This window comes from Salvia miltiorrhiza, chromosome 3 (genome assembly GCF_028751815.1).
Source record: "Salvia miltiorrhiza cultivar Shanhuang (shh) chromosome 3, IMPLAD_Smil_shh, whole genome shotgun sequence".
Lineage (NCBI taxonomy): Eukaryota > Viridiplantae > Streptophyta > Magnoliopsida > Lamiales > Lamiaceae > Salvia > Salvia miltiorrhiza.
Genome location: NC_080389.1, coordinates 62,652,982 through 62,675,243, shown reverse-complemented (window position 1 = coordinate 62,675,243; position 22,262 = coordinate 62,652,982). Strand labels below are relative to the sequence as shown.

General features: G+C 37.0%; 5 protein-coding genes across 8 annotated transcripts in view; 1 reads left to right on the top strand and 4 right to left on the bottom strand.

The window, feature by feature from the left end:
- The window catches only part of LOC131015234 (probable glycosyltransferase At3g07620), a 1,181,237-nt gene that overhangs the window by 34,225 nt on the left and 1,124,750 nt on the right, over positions 1 to 22,262 (bottom strand). The gene's annotated exons all lie outside the window — the stretch shown is intronic.
- Positions 401 to 5,583, bottom strand: LOC131015241 (ankyrin repeat-containing protein At5g02620-like). Its single transcript, XM_057943545.1, has 3 exons — positions 4,924 to 5,583; positions 2,428 to 2,843; positions 401 to 1,420 (listed from the first exon to the last, which is right to left on the bottom strand). Exons 1-3 carry the CDS (start codon positions 5,486 to 5,488, stop codon positions 491 to 493), a joined length of 1,911 nt encoding a protein of 636 aa, XP_057799528.1. The 5' UTR covers positions 5,489 to 5,583; the 3' UTR covers positions 401 to 490.
- Positions 10,821 to 14,311, bottom strand: LOC131015308 (plant intracellular Ras-group-related LRR protein 6-like). 4 transcript variants are annotated; one of them, XM_057943666.1, is made up of 7 exons: positions 13,751 to 14,311; positions 13,307 to 13,622; positions 12,277 to 12,745; positions 11,965 to 12,025; positions 11,826 to 11,893; positions 11,501 to 11,571; positions 10,821 to 11,067 (listed from the first exon to the last, which is right to left on the bottom strand). In XM_057943666.1, exons 4-7 carry the CDS (start codon positions 12,018 to 12,020, stop codon positions 10,930 to 10,932), a joined length of 333 nt encoding a protein of 110 aa, XP_057799649.1. In that variant the 5' UTR covers positions 12,021 to 12,025; positions 12,277 to 12,745; positions 13,307 to 13,622; positions 13,751 to 14,311; the 3' UTR covers positions 10,821 to 10,929. The 4 variants fall into 4 exon arrangements, with proteins under 4 accessions (XP_057799649.1, XP_057799650.1, XP_057799648.1 ...); XM_057943667.1 differs by having other exon boundaries at positions 13,307 to 13,560; XM_057943665.1 differs by having other exon boundaries at positions 12,655 to 12,745; positions 13,307 to 13,560; positions 13,751 to 14,110.
- LOC131019140 (F-box/LRR-repeat protein At3g03360-like) lies at positions 14,807 to 17,050 on the bottom strand. Its single transcript, XM_057947825.1, has 6 exons — positions 17,015 to 17,050; positions 16,911 to 16,913; positions 16,006 to 16,824; positions 15,494 to 15,652; positions 15,383 to 15,421; positions 14,807 to 15,298 (listed from the first exon to the last, which is right to left on the bottom strand). The coding sequence occupies exons 1-6, from the start codon at positions 17,048 to 17,050 to the stop codon at positions 14,924 to 14,926; spliced, it is 1,431 nt and encodes a 476-aa protein (XP_057803808.1). The 3' UTR covers positions 14,807 to 14,923.
- Positions 19,692 to 21,116, top strand: LOC131015261 (protein JINGUBANG-like). Its single transcript, XM_057943575.1, has one exon. It carries the CDS (start codon positions 19,694 to 19,696, stop codon positions 21,095 to 21,097), a length of 1,404 nt encoding a protein of 467 aa, XP_057799558.1. The 5' UTR covers positions 19,692 to 19,693; the 3' UTR covers positions 21,098 to 21,116.

The following is a 22,262-nucleotide window of genomic DNA, read 5'->3' as shown; positions in this document are numbered from 1 at the left end:
GAGCTCGGCTCATTTAAATATTTGAGTGTTCGAGCTAGGTTCGAGTTCGATTTGAGCTTTTATCTTGTTGATCGAGCTCGAGCTCGGCTCATGTGATACTCGATAATGTCGAATTCGAGCTTGAGCTCACCTCGTTAGATGATCATATATATGATGTTCGAGCTCGAACTCATTAAAAATTTAGGAAAAGCTTCTTAACTAATATGTTACTTGAGCTCGAGCTCGACGAGTTTAAGGTTTGTGCACTAACGATACGTGAACAGGCTCGCGAGCATATCGGCGAACAATCGAACCCGAACTAGTTCGCGAGCTCAACCAGCCGAGTGCTGTCAGTCTCGAGCTCGGCTCGTTTATTACCGAATCGAGCTCCGAACATGCCTTTTTTTGAGCCGGGTCTCGAATAACTTGCGAGTAGATCTGTTCATTTACGACCAACGCTACTTTCTTCGTGTTATCTCAATCTAAATCAAGCAAACTTGTGTGTCATAATCTAGTAGAGGTGATAGCCATGATCCGAGCTATCAACATCCGAATTAGTACTACTATTATCATGGCTCCTCCTCATGATCTTCAGCTCATCAACACGGCTAACACTGCTGTGGGGGCTCTCCTCCTTGATCCTCTTGATCTTGGCCTTCCTCCACAGATACTTGTTGCGCCAATGCCTTACCAGCAGCCACGCGAGCCCGGAGAAGACCACGGCCGAGCACCCGCCCCCGAACACCACGAGCTCCACGGACACCCAACGCGCCCCCCGGTCCTCGGGCATGATGGTCCACACGGCGGCTATGTAGGCCGCGGTCATGAACAGCGTCGACAGCCACATCACCTTGTGCGTCGCGCTCATGAGCCTCATCATCGTCCGCCTCGTGATCGGGATGATGCTCACGAGCACGTTCACGACCCCGACGGACAGGAACAGCGCGGCGATGTTGCACACCATGAACGCCTTGAACGCGGCCCGGTCCCCCCTCAGGGCCTTCCCGGTCCCCTGGCTGAACCCGCCGGGCGGGTTGATCCCGGCTGCAAACGTGACGGTTGCGATCAGCACGGCAACGATGGTCACGGTCTTCCTCGCGTTCCTCAGCCCCTCGTTCTGCAGCTCGAGCTTGCTGGCCCGGTGGCGGTTCTTGCAGCCGCGGTTGCGGGGGGTTCGGCCGGCGTTGGGCCACGGCGGCAGCGGAGACCGCATACGGCTAGCCTCACCGAACCTTCTGGAACCCGGCTCGGCTAAATGTGGGATGTCTGCTAGGCCAGGAGAGAGCTGGTCGCACCTCTTGGCTCCTGCTTCGAGCAATGCAGGCACAATGAGCAGAGCACCTGAGTTGCTTGCATCGGATTCAACCACATCTAGAGCTGTGTATCCCTTTCCATTCAAGCAATTCACCTCAATCCCAATTTTGAGCAGGTATATCACCATCTGAAAATGAGAAAAAGATTCAATTTTGAGACATCCCATAACCTCGAATGATCAAGATTCATCAAGATTTACTCACAGCAGTTGGTTTTAATTCAATCAACTCACCTCTATCCAAATTTTAAGCAGATATATAACCATCTAAAAACAACAAAAAGATTCAAGTTTAAGAAGCACCCATAACTACAAAATAATGATAAAGATTCCAAGATTACTCACATCAGTTAGTTTTCACTCAAGCATTTCACCTCGATCCCAATTTTACTAATATTCAATCATCTAGAAACAAAAGATTCAATTTTGAGACATCCCACAACCTCAAAATGGCCAAAGATTCATCAAGATTACTACTCACAGCAGTTAGTTTCCCAGAAAGTCATCTCAATCCCAATTTTAAGCAGCATCTAAAAACAACAAAAAGATTCAATTTTGAGATACCCCACAACCACAAAATGATCAAGATTCATCAAGATTCCTACTCACAGCATTTAGTTTTCCAGCAAATTCACCTGAGTCCCAATTTTATATAACCATCTAAAAACAACAAAAAGATTCAATCTTGGCACACCCCACAACCACAAAATGATCAAAATTCATCAAGATTACACTCACAGCATTTAGTTTCCCAGCAAATTCACCTCAATCCCAATTTTATATAACCATCTAAAAACAACAAAAAGATTCAATCTTGAGACACCCCAAAATCACAAAATGACCAAAGATCCATCAAGATCACCACTCACAGCATTTAGTTTCCCAGCAAATTCACCCCAATCCCAATTTTAAGCAGACACACAACCATCCAAAAACAGCAAAAAGATTCAATCTTGACACACCACACAACCACAAAATGACCAAAGATTCATCAAGATTACCACTCACACCAGTTAGTTTCCCACCAAATTCACCCCAATCCCAATTTTAAGCAGACACACAACCATCCAAAAACAGCAAAAAGATTCAACCTTGACACACCCCACAACCACAAAATGATCAAGATTACTACTCACAGCAGTTAGTTTCCCAGCAGTGGCCAAGTGCAAGGCAGTGTTCCCATCATTTTCCTGCATGTTGAGAAGCTTGGTGATGTTGAGGGACTCGGTTAAGTACTTCACCACCTCATACTGATTGTTCTTGACAGCCAAGTGCAGGGCAGTCTCCCCATTGTTGGTGGTGGCCTCGAAGAGGTCGAGGCTGAGGGAGAGGATCTCGTCTATTATGTTAATCCGGCCCTTGATGGCCGCGCAGTGGAGCGGGGTCCGCCCCCCGCCGTCTGGGATCAAGCAGAGATCAGAGTCCAGCTTCACAAGCTCCCTTGTTATCTCTAGGTGGCCCTTGCTGCAGGCTAGGTGCAGTGGGGTGCAGCCATGGTGGTTCTTCCTCCACGCGAAATCGGGCCGTTGCTTCACTATCTCCTTCACTATCTCTGCAACCACCATACACCAAAATGCAGCATATCAGAAACACTCAGTTCATCCATACAAACAACACTGTTTGTTTTTTTTTTTTTTTTTTTTTGGGGTAATAAGGCATGAACTTTGACTCATTTTTCAATTTCTAACACCACTTTTAAATTTTTGCAAATAAATACATATTCTTTTTAGTTTTTGCAATTGGGATTTCGACTTAAATTTAAGGCAGCCTGATTGACGATATGGCAGCTCGTTGCCAGCGTGGACTGAAATAAAACGATATCATTTTCTCCACGTGAGAGAAGCGACGTCATTTTAGTATTTGGGAAAGTGGAAACGAGATGACATGTCATCATTCTGACTGTCTGAAATTTAAGTCGAAGTCTTAATTGCAAATATTAAAAAGAATACTCCCTCCGTCCCACCATTTTAGTCCCTTATTCCATTTTGAGATGTCCCAAAAAGATAGTCCACTTTTCTAATTAATACTATATAAAAATATTGTTTTTACTAAATTAACCTTATTTAATGTTTCACTTAAATGTGAAAAGGATGTGTGAAAATAATAAATAAGGGTATAAAAGATAAAAATATAAAAATTAAATGCATTTTCTTAATATGTGTGAAAAGTGGGAGGGGACTAAAATGGTGGGACGGAGGGAGTATGTATTTATTTACAAAGATTTCAAAGTAGTGTTGAAAATGAAAAATGAGTTAAAGTTCGTACCTTATTTTGCAATTTACCCTTTTATTTTATTTTTTTGTTAATATGATTCTAGTTGACTTATCATTAAGTCTCATTGTATCTTAAAGCCATCAATCATTCTTTACATCATTGTGGTACACGAAATTTCCCAATGATTAGGACACATAACTAATTTCTTCTTATCCATATCTCAACTACACTTAATTTAATATCAAGAAACAAAAAATTCTTGCAACCTCAAACCACACAAATTTGAGCAAATCATACAAAGGGGGCGAGGGGTGTTGCACTCGTTTACCACAATAAATTGACTTACTAACAATAGTATTCCGAATTTCAATTAATACATTATTCAGGCCTCATAAATTGATTTAGTGACAATTTAATCCATTAAGAATTTCCAATGTTGGAAAGTCAAATCGATAGTCAGATTTTACATGTGATATTTCTACTCGTATAAATTTAATTACATGTGATCAAACAGCACCAATTTATGTGTGTGTATATAAAATAAGAGGTGGTACCTCTATGATAACCAATTGCATATAATAATAGAAAATTATAGCTATATAGATAAAAATATGAACGATCATTTTTACTTTAATATTTTTACACGAAAAATTTGACCATCTCACACAAAAAATCGTGTAATAGTATTATTTACAATGTTTCGCGAATTTTAATTGCACGAAGAATTTATATAAATTATGAAAGCATATAAAGTCATAGTAAAGTTAAAATGGTTATTATTTTTATATTTTTATATACATGAATAAAATTCCCTTTTGTTATATGAAAAAAATCTAGAATTAGATATTGTCTCTTAAACAATAAGAAGAATTATATATAGAAAAGGTCCCTCAAAAAAAATTATATATAGAAAAGGATGACGTACGTCGTTTTAATTATACAAAACATCTCAATTTTTCATGTTATTAAATTTATAATGTTAGAGATGCCACGCTTGACCATTAGATATCGAAAATTATCACCAAATCAATTTATAATGCTCAAATAGGAAAGACTACGGTGAGAGCACCTCTTAAAATAAGAAATAAGAACTAGGAAAAATGTATGAATTTTATGTAGAATATGTATGAATTCGCTGTATAAAGGTATGAATTGCGAAAAATAGATTTTGACTACCTTTGGGATTTGAACTCAGGACCATGAATTCATCCAACATGATGATGAATCAATCGTAAATCTTGATGATCTAAGGACGGAAATTGATTCTTATTTTATATCTCAAATATTACATTTATTGAAGTTTGAGCTAAAAAATGTCGCCAAGTCAAATTTATGAAGCTAAACGAGCGTATTTTCCCTCTCCCATAAAAAAAAATAATAATAATAAAAGAGAGAGAGAAAAGAAAAGAAGAAAGGACCTATATTTCCAGAGGAAGCAGCAACATGAAGAGAAGTAGCCTCCATATCCATATCCAGCATGAGCAGGCCGGGGAAGCTCGCCGCGAGATGCCTCACGACGAGAACCCGGCCCCGCTCGCAGGCGGCGTAGAAGGCGCTCTCGTTTCTCGAGTTCACCTTGTACGCCGCCCAGGGATCGATTTCCAGCAGCAGCTTAGCGATCTCGAGGTGGCCCTGTCTGCACGCGTGGTGCAGCGGCGTCTCCAGCTCCGCATTCTCTGCGGCGGCCATCTCCGGCCACGCCCCGACCACCTCGGCCGCGTAGTCCGCGTGGCCGAACATGGCCGCCACGTGCAGTATGGTGTTGTTGTGGGGCCCGAAGGTTGCGTGTTCGACTGACTTCTCGTCGAGCTGGATGAGCTCCCGCAGGGCCGGGACGTCGCCCCGCGTCACGGATTCTTGGAGGCGGCGGTACATGGCGGAGGAGGGTGGAGGAATGCGGCGGAGGATGTGTGTATTTATTTTGTAAATATAGTGCATGACGTGGAAATGAGTAGGAAGGTTCCTAGACAGAAAGTATGTCATCACAAACGCTATTTTTCTTTTTCTTTTTTCTATTGTATAATTTTTTTATTTTTTTTTGTGTTTTAAAAAGACTTTACGAATCAACTATTCTATCCCGGAACCATTATTAGTCCTCATATTAAAGAAAAAGTATGCTACCCATTGGAACCTAAACTTTTTTTTTTTACTCCCTCCGTCTACGATATCATTTTCACTTTGTGCACGACACAAATTTTAAAAATTCACTCTGTGGACGGTAACTTTTAAGAAATTTGTGGATATAAGTTGATAATAATGATATTATTGTAAGTGGAGTTTGGGTCCCACTATTATTGTGAGTAGAAATTTATAGACCTACTGCTGTAAATGGAAGTGGAAACGATATCGTGAACGGATCAAAATGACAAAAGTGGAAACGATATTGTGGAAGTACGGGGTATTATTTTTAAAAAATGATTCATGAAGAAAATCGAAGGAAATGGAAATATGCATGAGGCCTAGTTAAGAAATTTCGTGGAGATTACAAATGAAGAATTTAAGGATTCGAATATAATTAAAACTTCCGAAATAAAATTTAGTATTTTGGAAGAGTTTTAAATTAATAAAAATGACCATTAGGCAACAACATCTAATTAAATTAATGAACCAGATTGATAGTAATACAAGCTGTTAGAATTTAAAAATCAAATTTGTTAACAATTATAAAAGAATGTTTTTATGGTTTATTGTACGCTGAATCTCATTCCCTATTATTTGAAGTTTGGTTTTGGGTTTCATACATATAGATAAATATAAGAGTTATTATACATGCTAAAATTTTCATACTTTGTTAATGATATATTTCTGCATATTGAAGTCTGCATCCCACAAAATTTTACTATTTTCAATTTTCACGCATATTGATAAATTACATTTAATGTTCTTAATAATTTGAAAAACATAATTTATGTGCAATTGTTCAATTTTGCACTTCTTTTTATTGCTCCACACGTTTCGTTTTCATGTACATTAAATAAAGTTATTTTAATAATATAATTTTCTTACTGAAATTCCAATTATAAAATTTCACTAAAATTTTGGGACATTCTAAAAAAAATTGGGTCAAAGAAAGTATATAATGAAATTGACGTGTACTGATAATTAAAATAAAATGAAATATAACAAGCAAGACATTCGAATTGGTGTGCCGCTGCCTAATTTCAGGTGTGGGCTTTCTTTTTCTTTTAACAAATTGTAACATCTCATTAACCAAACAAAAAAAAACGAAGAAAAAAAGAAAAAGAAACATGTTAATTATATATATGTTTGGAATTTGGATAATTAATTAGAGATGAGCATATATGCTATATAGGGCCTATGTTTAATTAAGTTGATGTTGTTGCTAATTAAATTAACTCTTATCTTTAGTTTACTTATTAATTCTTGAAGCAATAAAGTTTTGTTTTTCTACTATTTCTGGTGTCCCAAATTTTCTGTCACATTTTTTGTGTAAGATTCTGGTATTGTTTGTTAATTCTCATTTAATTTACGTTTGAACTACTATATAAGTGCACTTAATTAATTAGACTATATATTGGTATAAGTATTACACAATTTTTATATTTAATATATGCAGTTTTATGCCCCTGTATTGCACAATTGGCTATATATAGTAATTATACATTTAACTTTCATTATAAAATTACTATTATTTGAAAGTTAAAAACCAAGGATGATTGTATACACTAAAAATAAAATAATCAATCTGATGAATTGATCATTAGAACTAATTAAAAGCTAATAAATAGTTTTTCGGCCATGAATAAACAATTACTTTCTGCTATCGACAAAGAAAAGATTTTGGACTAATATTAATATATGAATGGTACCAAAAGGTCGATACAAGAAATAAACAAAGAAATGGTGATATGTCATATGTGCTTTACTATTATAATAGAATAAATAGAATATAATATTTCTCTCGTTCCCTCAAAAAAGAAAAAAAGAAAAAATTGAATATTGATGTGAAAGTCGGTTAAGATCTAGAAGACATATTTCTTTGTCAATAATTTTGGAAAATTTCCACCAAATTTCCAATGCTTCACAGTATAGGAACTTTTTTTGTTAGATTTATTAATAAATGTGACAAAATTCTATGTGAGACTTGAAATTGACTCGCCCTAATTATTGTCGCTAAAGTGTAACTCGTCACATTAATTAATTAAGTTGCAATTTATAATGAAAAGCTTCAAAAATAACTTTAATTATTTGAACGTTGTATATTTTACATAATCCTATCCCTAATTATTATTTTCAAAATTACGCCATGCATGCATTTTATTTTTTTAATCCATAAGCCTAATTAATTACTGCATTACACAATTGACGAAAAAAATCCTCACAAAAGGAGTGAGAAAAACCATTGTACTGTTTGATTTTATTTTAAAGTATCCGACAATATTAAATAAGGATCAATATTTTCGTATATGAAGTGTTATGGGCACAACAAAAAATATATACAAGTAAAATATAAACATATATCACCACACTTAAATAAATAAAAAAATGAGAGTTCGAGGGTTTTTTAGGACAGTAACTTAGATTGATTTAGAAATTAGGACAATAACTTTCGAACTTGTAAAAATAGGACACTAATTTTTTTTTAGAGTAAAACAGGACACTAATTAATAAGTGTTGCATCCGCAGGACATTTTTTAGCCAATTATTGGCTGAGAAATGTCCTATTTTTACGACGCTTATTAATTAGTGTCCTATTTTACTCTAAAAAATAATTAGTGTCCTATTTTTACAAATCCGAAAGTTATTGTCCTAATTTTCAAATCAATCTAAGTTAATGTCCTAAAACATCCTCTGACTCAAAAAATGATGTATGAATATTCAAATAATGAAGATTGATTTTCGGACCCTTCAAGGCAAAGATATGGGAATTTCCGATAAATTTCTGTAATAATGAGAAAAATAATAAATCGGTAATAAGAAATTCCGAGCGCTACAAGACAGAAAATAGAAAAAACTAGGTAATGACTCAATAAATATATAGTGTGAAATCTCTCAAAAGTATTTGAAAAAAAAAGGTATGGTTTGAATCTTTTTGGCCACTTATATATAATTGATTGATGTAAGTTGTAGAGTTAATGCTATAATGGTCCTAGTGTCGCATGATAAATTATTAGACTCGAACTTTCCTTTCTTCTATAAGAATTGGATTTATTGAGAAAATATACAAATATCGAATTGAGCGTATAAAATTATCATATTTAAAATGATGTATAAATCGTAAATCGTGATCACGGTCGAAGGACTAAGAACAATTCTTCATTCTCATTTTAAATAAGGGTTTTCATTCGATAGACATGAATTAGTTTTTTCTAAATATATGAGATAAGAATAAAATTAATAAAATAAAACAAAACAATAGTATTTAATTAGAATTGAGAATCTAGGCCATCATCACTTTTGCATGTGAAATATATGAAGTTCAATCTCTCTATAAAAAAAAGAAATATATGAAGTTCAATTCCGAATTCCCAATTTTATTAAAAAATAAAATTAAACATTACAATAATTAAAATAAAATTAAAAACTTAATTAAATAATGAATTTTGAATTTTTAAATAATGAATTTCGGATTTTTTTGAATTTAAATAATGAATTTCGGATTTGTTTTTATTTAATTGGGCGCGTCCGAAGGACGCGCCATACACCACCGCCGCTCGCCCCGGATCGCAGCTTCGACACGGCCTCGCATCAGGCTGCGTCTCCAGTGCAACCCCCCTCCCCAAGACTCGGGTCGATCCCCCCTTCGATCCATGCGCTGTGGATGGCCTAAGAGAAACTTCACTATTGGGCCGATGCAGCCCAAGTATTTAAAACCGAGTGATTAAACTTATAATAATTGGGCTTATGGGACTAGTATCTAAATTTTGATAAAATATCCCATACATGATCAAATACACACAAAAAAAAATATCATAAAAAAAAAACAATGTTGTAGCATATAAAAAAGAATACATAGAAATGCTGATAGATAATACTCCCTCCGTCCCATGAAGCATGACCCAGTTCTTTTCGGCACGGAAATTAAGAAATTAGTATTTTGTGTGTTAAGTGTGGTAGGTGAAAAAAGTGAATAAAAGGTAAATTTTTTGCCATTTTTAGAAACAAGTTAAGCTTCGTGAGACAAACTAAAAAGAAAACTGGGTCATGCTTCGTGGGACGGAGGGAGTATATAAAAAGTATTTTTGTTTTTTTTAACAAAATAGAAGAATATTACTAAACACAAACGCATAAAATATGAAATTTCTCTTCACATGATCGATTGAAGGTTCATCTCAAACATACTAATACAAAGTCTTTATTTATTACTATTATTAATGTACAGAGATGAAAATGAAATTGAAGAAGCAACAATGAATTGCAGAAAGTATATAGTGATCAGCTTTATAGCAAATGCCACTACCTACCAGAACTGAACACTATTAACTAAATCAACTATGATAAATAAATTTAAAAAAAACTATGATAAATAAAATTTGCATGGTCCCACTTCCATATCAATTAATCAACCCACACTAAATACTATATCCAACTTCTTCAATTACAAGTTATAACAACTCTCACTTCCCTTATTCCAATTGGTGTATCACATATTCTAGTATTCTACCTTTGTATATGCATTGTATGTATGTTTATAAGATGTGATATATTTGACTGATATGTTTTTTTATATTATATTAATATACATTTGGTAGAACGTAGTAAAATATTTATAAAATGTAGTATGTTGTTTGGTATGTAATATATATAAAGTTAATTAATAGTATGATTTATATTATATATACCACCTTCCAATGTGATATTACGGTACGTGTCAGTATATATTATTCACTGTAATTATTCGTACCAAATGAGTCATTTATAATATAAAAAATATGGATACACTACAAGAAAAATGCTAATAGACAACATGCGAAGCGTGTCATCTATTTGAAAATCGCATGTCATCTATGTAGGTGTAGTCTATTTGAGGGCGCTAATAGACAACATGCGCATGCCCGTTGTCTATCAGCTAATAGACAACATGCGTAAGCGCGTCGTCTATTACCCATGCGCATGTTGTCTATCAGCTAATAGACAACATGCATATGCTCGTCGTCTATTACCTAATCGACAACGTGCATGCGCTTGTTGTCTATTAGCTGATAGACAACGCGCATGCGTACGTCGTCTATTCGTTGAATTTTTTAAATTTTTATTTTAATTTTGCAATTATACTTAAATTTCCTATTTTTTCAAATAAATATTTTATTAAATCCAAAAATTCATAATAAATAATTTAAAATATATACACGAATAATAAAAAGGTCATTCATTAATTTCAAATATTCTTTATCATCCTACATTGAAAAAGTATTCATCATACAAATTAACATCCTACATCAAATCCAATAAAATATTGTTGATCATAAAAATGCCTCTTCTCGTTTCCTTTTGGTTTCAGTCACTTTAGCTGCTTGTTTCACTTGCTTCTCCTGCCACTTCTTTGCTTGATTCGTTTGATCACTTAAGAAATATTCTCCACTTTCCAATAGCAAATCAACCTGACATTACTCAAATGGCAAAATTAATGAATGAAATCAATCTTGCAAAATCATAGCATATTATCTAAGCTTTCTTATGCTTCAATTTTAGGAATTTTCTTTAAGTTATTTCACATAACAGGTGGTCAACTTTATGCCCTTGAAACTGATATTAAGAAGGCAAAAAAATCATATAGAGGTTCACACATTGTACAGAGGTTTTCAAGTTACAGAAAATTACCCCTAAAGAAAAATATCAAGTATTAACATATTACAAAATTTCCACTTAAAGAGATACTACTATATTACAAAAACCTTTTAGATTATTTCAATTACCAGAATCACAATTTTAGAAGGGCCAGCAGCACATTAACTATGTTCTGATGCTTGTGCATGACAACACTAAATATCAACTTGGGATATCATTACCTATACTATGGAGTATGGAGATTACCTTTGAAGTCAGAGATGACTGAGCAGCTAGAGCAAAAGGGTCCTGTTTCACAGCTGAGGGTGCTGCAGACTCTGCATACAAAAATGATATAAATATTTAGACATAAATAGGCCAGGTTGCAGCAGGTTAATAGGAAATACAAGAGGCATAATCCAGCATTTCAAGTTGGAAATCATTCGAAATTTGTGGATCTGTATCTCTGTATTCAGCTAGAAAATCTATAATGTACACGGAAAAAGTTAACTGTTTTTGTGGGTGTCCGTTTGTATAGTTCTACTCATGCAAATAACATTTGGCCTCAACAACAACCATGAACCAACTTCACCTTCATCTTTTGGGAGTCTACTTCGAAGATACTTCAACAGAGCAGTTGTAGGTCCATTTACCAGTGAGCTGAATGAGAATAAGTTCTTTAGTCAAAACCTAAACCAATAGGACTAAATCAGAACAGAAGCGATTCTGACCTCCGAAGTGTTCTCAATGGGTTACCAGCGAGTAAAAGTTTCCGCAGTGTTATCATCAAGCCTAGATTTGACACCATAGATCATGTTAGCTCATCATATGCACGTAAGCGTGTATAAATGGATCTGAAACTATGAAAGATATTTACACAATTCCCAACAAAACTTGTAAAACTACTTTTGAATCAAAAGTACAGTATGAGTTTCAGCTAAGCTGGGGGTAGATGCAGGATAAAATAAGAAATCACATCACACATTCTGTTAAATCACTAATAACTCAACTTAATTTCAGAATGTTTAAGTGTCAGGAATTACTATTAGCAGCATATGCATCCTCACAACATTGAGTGCCGCTTCATCATCGAAACTTCCTCACTTTTCTTCCAAAATTGAATAAAAGGGCTTTCACAACCCACCTCGAAAGACAGCATCCAACATGAAAGTGGAGGGATAAACAACACAGCATAATATAATTCTAGACTAGCTGGAAAAGATTAAATCAGTCATCAGGGTTTGAGCTGGACTCTGTAGTTTTCTAACTCTCCCAAGGAAATAGGTATCTCGTGAAGATATTTCATAGTAACAAGCAGTAGCAGATGTCCTACTCAGACAGATCCACGGACAAGATAAAGATGCTACCAACATTTGCAAGGCACAACAAAAAAGGGATGCAAAATATCTACAAAACCTTACCAATCTCAGAAGGCAAACCAGACAGTGAATTATTTGACAGGTCAAGAACTGAGAGGTGCAAACTGCAAGCCTCCACAGGATATTCTTTCAACTGCATCCAGAAAGAGACAATTGACAGAAACTGGAACAGTTAATAAGGTGATAGACGACATCAATGGAGGGTTGAGAGTTTCATTACTCAACAAAATCAAGAAAAACAATGGATGAAACACGCATTTCATAACAAGACACAGAAAGCCCCTATAAACTCGGTCTAGTAATTTTCCAACCCAACAATAAAAAATAAACACAAAAAATCATCCAAACAAACACAAGTCACTGATCTTCCAAAACGAATCAGTGATAACACAGATAGTATAGAACAAGAATAGTTCTTCACATAAGTATATTACCCAATTGAGTCATTGAACAAGGACAAGCTCAGTTCTACTTATGCATTTTATCAAACACTTGATCTGCCAAGAATTATCAATCCTCAATTCTTCATTTCATATTTCATATGAAAGCAATATGAAATATGCAAACAATTCAAGTATTAAATAGCCATATAGAGGAAAAACAACAAAAATTGTCCAAATTCACTATCAACATTCAACAACGATTTCGCACACACACACACAAAGAGATTAATTTAACAGACCAAGTCACCAACCTCCGATCAAGTCTTAGCCAGTCTCGTGCAATCAATCAAGAGCTTGGACTGCGTCGGCGGTCAGGCAGTCCCTCGACGGGCGGTGTAGTCGAGGCGCAGACTGGCGCTGCCTATTCGCCGCGACACTAAAGCGATGGTGGTAGAGATGCGGAGGTTGGCGCGGGCGGAGACGGCCTGGGCGCGACGGAGTGGAGAAGTCTGAAACAGGGTGAGGGATGCCGCCTGTGGTGATGACTGAAGCGGTGCCCCGGAGGCTGAGGTGGACGCGGAGGCGGCGGGAATCCAAAGGCACAAACAAATTTGAGTGAACAAGATGCTGAATCCATTCAATTGACGCACAATTTGGAATTAAATTAAAATCAAGACTGATTTTGACAGCAGGGAGAAGGATTAAATTCAGAAAATTATAAAACACAAATTAACAAAAACTAAAGAAGAAGAAACCTATTGGCTGCTGCTGCCGAACGGAGGAGGTGGCGAGGGCTTCGGGTGAGTGCAGGAGGAGCGGCGAGATCGGGCGGAGGCACGGCGGAACGAGAGCAGGCGACTGGAGTTAGGGCTCCCAATGTCTTCTTCGACTGGAGGAGAGACGCGGTGGGGTAGGCGCGGCGAGGCGAGGGCTGCCGGCGACTGGAGATAGAGCTCCCAATGTCTTCTTCGACTGGAGGCGGAGGTTGAGGTTCAGGGGGTGCAGCGGCGCTAGGGCGGAGCGGGTGCAAGGAGGAGGCTAGGTCAAAGTGGTGTGGAGGTAAACTTAGGAAAAAATATCTGATTCAAAACTTGAATAATAGACGACATGGGGAGGATGTCGTCTATTATAGAATATACGACAATTTTCGCGCGCGTTGTCTATGACCGCCTACTATAGACGACGAGCCAGCAAAATGTCGTCTATTCCCCTATTAGACTACGTGTTTTAATGCATGTTGTCTGATTTCTCGCTCATAGACAACGTGCAACCTATTCCGCGTCGTCTATTGAGTTATAGACAACAATTTTTCAAGCATGTCGTCTATTTAGTGTCATCTATGACATGAATTCTAGTAGTGATAATTGTGCTTATATATAATCACTTTTATCCAATTTTAATTTTGTACCTATATCTATACAACCAAAATCCATAGATCACATATTTCACACAAAAAGAAAGCAACTACTTATATATTTTAAGAAGCTATAAAAGTAGAAATACAAAATGATGTATCCAGTTTGAAATGAATAAAGCATCCATCAATAATTTAAAACACAATGTATGAGACTGTAGTAAGAGTTTGAGGGTTTTTTAGGACAGTAACTTAGATTGATTTGAAAATTAGGACAATAACTTTCAGACTTGTAAAAATAGGACACTAATTTTTTTTTAGAGTAAAATAGGACACTAATTAATAAGTGTTGCATCCGCAGGACATTTTTCGGCCAATTATCGACCGAGAAATGTCCTATTTTTACAATGCTTATTAATTAGTGTCCTATTTTACTCTAAAAAAAATTAGTGTCCTATTTTTACAAGTCCGAAAGTTTTTGTCCTAATTTCCAAATTAACATAAGTTATTGTCCTAAAAAATCCCCTGACTCATATAGTAATGCTCCAAAGAATCAAAATGGCAGATTCAAAATTCATGTGACGATGAATTCAAGGCGCTCCCGCTGGCACTGCTTCCACTCCTGCAGACTCGGCTTCTGCTTCCGCGTCTTGGCTATGAAACGTTGGGCGCGTCCTTTTGCTTCCTCGCGTGAGGTTGCATAAGGCACGGCGTATTTACACAGCCTGCACTTGCTCATCGTACACCAAACGCCGGGATCATGATAGAAATCAGTCGGAATATGAATCGCAACCCTCTCAAGTGATGGACAACTCGAAATCAATGCCACCAGCAATTCTTCTGCGTGACCAAGTCCAATGTAGCCACCCACCTCAACCACCTTAAGATTTCTATGAACGAATTTCCCAACCTTGGATCCTTCTATATGAGGAAGTGGATACCTACCTGACTGCCATGATCAAGACCAACAGATTACTCAAATTCTTATACTAAAAATAAACCAAATTGTACAAGTAGAGTTGGAGTGTAGTACATAAATAGCAAATTCAAGAAGATCTACCGAGCAGCTCAGCTGTCACAAAAAACCACAATCAGATGAGTCGAGTCAATGGCATGAATATATATTCAACAAAAGCTTATTCACCTCAATCCTAAATTCGCATAAGTGTGGAGATGCCTCAATCAATGATGTGAAAATGTCAAGGGTTGAAAAGCATGTTGTATGAGCATACACTTGCAGCCGTTTGAGAGAGCATAATCGAGGCAAATCAGGAGGAGCAGCAACCCAACTTCTATATACACTCTGAGAAAAAGTTAAAGAGGGTCAGAAAATATATGAGCATAGCATGTACTCCCTCCGTCCCGCCGAGCTTGAGGCGTTTCTTTTGGACACGGGAATTAAGAAGTTGTAGATTAGTGTTTAAGCGTGTAGTATAAAAGTGATAAAATAGGAGAGAGAAGGTAATAAGGGGTTCAATTTTTTTTGTAAATCAGTGCTTTAAACTGCCTAATTTTTGCCAAAAAAGCAAACGAGTGGGACAGCCCGAAAAGGAATACGCTTTAAATTGCCTAATTTTTGCCAAAAAAAGAAACGAGTGGGACAGCCCGAAAAGGAATACGACTCAAGCCCGGGAGTATATAAACGAAGAAGCATACCGGAAATCGAAAATCCAATACAAGCTTCACCAGCTGATCCGAATAGCTCTTGGGCTCGAGAACAAAGAACAAACACACATCACCTCTAACACATAATTCACGAAGATTCGGAGCTTTTTTCAGCAGCAAGCTGTTCTTGGGCCCTCCATATATTAACGAGACGAGTCTCACGGCAGATATCTCCAAACTCTTGACAAAGAGGCATCTGGTTATCTCCAAAACTCTCAAGCTTGGTGGATCAACAACTCGGAGATGCCCCCAAAACTTGTAAGATAACTGTATGCGCAGCTCTTCAAGATCGGGACACGATGCTAGAAAATAATGAACCACATCGACCGTGATCTCAACATGGGCCAATCTAAGGCTTCTCAGGCGGCAAAATGCATGTGAATGTGAATGTGATCTTAACTCATCAAGAGTTGGGAATATATATCTACACATCCTTAGGAATTTTTGTCTATACATATCACCAAATGAGAGATTCAATTCCAACCTTTGAACTTCCTTTCTCACAGCAAAATTCAACCATTTCTCAACTGCTGCAGGAGACGTAGATGTCATCTCAAAACTAATGATCATGCCCTCAATATATGGAGCTTGATGAAGATCCAGCACACCATTCACCCACGACTCGAACTTTTCATTTCCCATTAGTTTCCCATCAAATCGAAGAATCCCATGGGAAAACCTCCAAAGATATCTCCATTTATGTGCGAGGACACTAGTCCTCGCAGCTCTCTTGATGCTCATGTGTGACAGAATGTTAATCACTACATCATCAGGCAACCTATCAATATCACCACCATTACTGTCTATTCCCTGCTTTTCCACATGAAACTAAACTTAGAGCCCATTATTAAACTCATTCGTAATGTAAACTAAGCATATTCGCATAACAAAATTACCATCTAAACATATATATTAGCACAAAATTTAAAGATCATTCATACAAAATAATACGATTATGTAAGACTAAACCAAACACAAATACGAATAATCGGCTACTTACCATCCGCTTTTGCTTTTGTTTTCTGGATTTTTCCATCGAAAAAGACATAATTTTATTCTTCGATAAATGGAATTTAATTTATCGAAGTATAATTGGATTGAGTCTTGGATTTATGGTAGGGAGCTGAGGTAGGGCACTCCGAATCATGAATTTTCTTGTAGTTATATACAAACCTAATAGGTTAAAAAAAAGTATCCATAAAATATGGGCTTTGAATGGGTTTTTTGAACTGAAAATTTGATATACATGTACTGGTCAAGTTTTTTCGAATTTATTGTTAATTTTTTTTTCTAATAAAAGTAGTTAAAAAAATTGGTGAGTAACTCTTCTTTGTTGGGGTAAGAATGTATTGGCCAAAGGTTTATCATCTATAGCTGGAAACCGAAAACCTATAGACACAACAATTGTAAGTACATGACTAGTTCTCTTTTCAGCTTATATCTGTCTTGGCCTAAGCCAGATCAACTTATACACGAGGGACTGAGAATAGAGGATGTACTCGTCACACTAAGTAAGTTTTGTATCTTGGATAAGAAATACTTGCTCGTCACAACCTGCTATCCGTCATATACCCGTCACCCACTATCCGTCATATACTTGCCATCCACTATCTATCGGATACCCGCGAAACAGAATTTAAGTATAAATTTATAACAAATTTAATACAAAAAAAAAAAAATCACCACAAATCATATAGTTCAAATACAAAAAAATAACCACAAATCATATATTCAAAGCCAATATTTTTAGGATATTTTGTGGGTATTTCAGGGGTAATTGACGGGTATTTTCGCGGGTAAACGGGTTTTGCAGGTATGGATAGTAAGTATCCAAACTCATACCCACGAACTAAATGGATAGTGAATTGCAACCATGAAACTATCCGTGGATATCAATTGCCTCTCAAACCCACTCTATTAGGGTCGGGTTTTTGCGGATATCCGTTACCCGCGGGTAAATTGTCATCCCTATTTGCATAGTCATGAATTAGTTTCTTCTAAATATATGAGATAATAATAAAATTAATAAAATAAAATAAAACAAATAATAGTATTTAATTAGAATTGAGAATCTAGGTCATCACTTTTGCATGTGAATATGAAGTTCAATTCCGAATTCTACTAAAGAGAAACTAAACTATTGGGCCGATGCAGCCCAAGTATTTAAAACCGAGTGATTCGACTTATAAGGATTGGGCTTATGGGCGTAGTATCTAAATTTTGATAAAATACCCCATAAATGATTAAATACACACAAAAAAAATAATAATATCATATATATATATATATATATAATAAAAAAAGCAATGTTGTAGCATATAAAAAAGAATACATAGAAATATGAAACATTACTAAACACAAACGCATGAAATATGAAATTTCTCTTCACATGAATTGAAGGTTCATCTCAAATATACTAATACAAAGTCTTTATTTGTTACTATTATTAATGTACAGAGATGAAAATGAAATTGAAGAAGCAACAATGAATTGCAGAAAGTATATAGTGATCAGCTTTATAGCAAATGCCACTACCTACCAGAACTGAACACTATTAACTAAATCAACTATGATAAATAACACTTCATCAATATCAATAAAATTTGCATGGTCCCACTTCCATATCAATTAATCAACCCACACTAAATACTACTATATCCAACTTCTTCAATTACAAGTTATAACAACTCTCACGTCCCTTATTCCAATTGGTGTATCACATATTCTAGTATTCTACATTTGTATATCATGTATGCATGTTTATTTTTAGGGATAATTTTACTATTAATGAGATAAAGATGTGACATATTTAACAGGTAGATATATTTTTTTATTATATATCATATTAATATTTGATAGAATATATCAAAATATTTATAAAATATAATATATTGTTTAATATAATGTATTAAATTTTTAATCATAACTATAACTTTGATTTATGTTATACAGAAACGATCGGTTCTGTTATATTATATATACCATCTTTCTATCTGATATTAGAGTGTCATAAGTATATCATACATCATAATTATTCATACCAAAATATGAATAATTGTGCTTAAATATATAGTATCACTTTTATCCAATTTTAATTTTGTACATATCTCTAAATACACGATTTTTTTATCGATTTTCGACGACTTAATCTCATCATGACTAATTAAAATAGTATACTACTTAATATCATCATGATACTAGTTAAAGTAATATAAACATTCAACTACATTGTTTAATTACAGTACGCCAGTCGTTCAAGTCATGTACATATTTTAGTTATCAAATTGACAATCATGTACTCCCTCCGTCTACAAAATGAGTACCCATTTGTAGACGGCACGTGTTTTAAAAAATGTGTTGAGCGTTGTGTGAATAGAATAAGGGTCCCATATTTTTGAGTGTATTAATTAAAGAGTCTTGCCAAATATGGAAATTGGTACTCATTTCGTGGACGGACAAAACAGGAAATATGAGTACTCATTTCGTGGACGGTGGACGGCGGGAGTAATTAAAAAATTAGAATATATAATTAAACTAAAGTTAGTGTATTTAATCACACAATTTCTAATTCCTTCATACAACCAAAATTTAATGAAGTTTCGTTGTCGAAAAAATTACACATATATAACCAATGTACCAAAATCTAAAACCCCCCAAAAATCCCCTCATTCCCCAAACAATGGAACGCTACCCCACTCGAACTCCTCCACACCCATGCAACAACACCAACTTGTACGACGACGGCGGCGACACCAACCCCCACCAATCCCCGCCGCGCGCCTCCTTCAAGTCCGCCGCCCACCTCTACGAGAACCTCCTCTACAGCCCGCCGCGGTCGTCCTCCGCGGCGGCCAGCCCCAACTTCTACTCCCTCCTCCCGCCGCCGAGCCCCGACTCCCCTTGGAGCCTCTCCCCCCACCAGACCCCCTCCCCCGCCCTCCTCTACCACTGCATCGCCTCCCTCCACCGCCAAGACGGCACCATCTTCTCCATCGCCGCCACCAAGGGCCTCGTCTTCACCGGCTCCGAGAGCCCCCGCGTCCGCGCCTGGCGCCAGCCAGACTGTGCCGAGCGCGGCAGCTTTAAGGCCGCCGAGGGCGAGGTCCGCGCGGTCCTCGCCCACGGCAGCACCCTCTTCACCTCCCACCGCGACCGCAGGGTGCGCGCGTGGACCATCTCCGCAGAGAATAACAGCTTCCACGTGAAGAAAACCGCCACTTTCCCCAAATCGAAATCCCTCTTCTCGTTTACTAGAAACCCTAACCCTAGGCACAGGGACAACATTTCATGCATGGCGTACAACCACTCGGAGGGGCTCCTCTACACGGCGTCGTGGGATAGAACGGTGAAGGCGTGGCGCGTGGCCGACGGCCGCTGCGTCGACTCCTTCGCCGCCCACGAGGACCAGGTGAACGCCGTCGTCGTCAACCAGGACGACGGCTGCGTGTTCACCTGCTCCTCCGACGGCGCCGTGAAGCTGTGGCGGCGCGTGTACGGCCAGAGCACGCACACGCTCACCATGACGCTGAGGTTCCAGCCGTCGCCGGTGAACGCGCTCGCGCTCTCGGCGGCGCCGCCGCCGAGCGCGTCGTGCTTCCTCTACTCCGGCAGCTCCGACGGCGTGATCAATTTCTGGGAGAAGGAGCGGAGCTCCGGGAGGTTCAACCACGGCGGATTCCTGCAGGGGCACAGATTCGCGGTGCTGTGCCTGGCGGCGATCGAGAAATTGATCTTCAGCGGATCGGAGGATACGACGATCAGGATCTGGCGGAGGGAGGAGGGGAGCTGCTTCCACGAGTGCCTGGCGGTGCTGGACGCGCACCGCGGCCCGGTGAGGTGCCTCGCGGCGGCGCTGGAGGTGGAGAAGGTGGTGGTGATGGGGTTTCTGCTGTACAGCGCGGGATTGGACCAGACGTTTAAGGTGTGGAGGATTAAGGTCATGCCGGAGGAGATGGAGGCGCCGCCGCGGAGGCCGGCGCCGGTGGAGACGGCGGCGAAGGGCGGCGAGTATGAGATGAGTCCGGTTTTGAGCCCGTCGTGGGTGGAGAAGAAGCTGCAAGGTAATAATAATCCGTTTCACTGATTTTTAATTATTTTTTTAATTCTAAAAAAATAGATATTTTGCCTTTTGATTAAATTAATTGATTTGTGATTTTAGAGGTGAAAGGAATAATGTAATGAGCTGCAAAGATATTGTAATAGTATTTCCCCTACTTATTTTTCCTTCTTCTTTTTTTTTTTTTCTGTCAGAAAATATGAATTAATAATGTAAATTAATTTCTCCCTTCGCATGCCATATAATTAATTTATTAATGAATATAGATGTCATTTCACTTTACAAAATAAGTAAAGATATGTAAATTAGTTATTTGCGGTGTGAATCCTCTATTTTGACATTTTGTGTTCCGTGTCCGACTAATATATAAATTTATTACTATTTTAATAAAAAAAATGATTAATTATATAAAAAACAAGCATTGATATTATACTCCATAATGAATTCTATTAGTTATTATCAAAATTTGAAACTTACAAAAATTATACTAAGTACATCCTAAATATGTACTATAATCAACCATGATAGCTAAATTAATTGTTTAACTAAAAAGTTGTATATATATCCCAATTGAGTATAATCAAACGTAAATAAAACTTAATTAATTAAGGCTATACGTATTAGTATACTATTTAAACTCACATAATTTATAATCCGGTCCCTTACGTTAATAGTTGCATTGAAGAAAAAATAATGAGTCTATGAAACCACCGCACATGCACATGGAAGCTTTTAATTTACGTACTTTCTTTAAATTTCAAGCTTAATCTTAATTTAAATATTTCGTCCGTTCCCTTAAAAGCTTACCAAGTTAAGAATAATACATATATATACTTTAATAAAATGGTTGCGTTGAATAAATGTCTCATTTTTATTGCAGTGTTAAAGGCTTAAATTAAATTATTTGAGATCTAGTGTACTATATTCGGTGTCCCTCTTTCAATCTTTTTTATTTTCTTTCATATATTCTTTGTTCAATTCAAATCTTGTATGCTTTAGTTTAATTTTAATATTATTAAGACGATGAAGCACAGTGTGTTGGTGAAACGCTTCTCCTCCAACCATAGGTTGTGAGTTCGAGTCACCTAGGGGCTAGAGTGTGAGTGCGTTTTTTCCTTTCTTTGGTTATAACATATTTTTTTAAAAAAATAAATTAATAAAATTTAATATTATTAAATAGAGTTTATGTCAT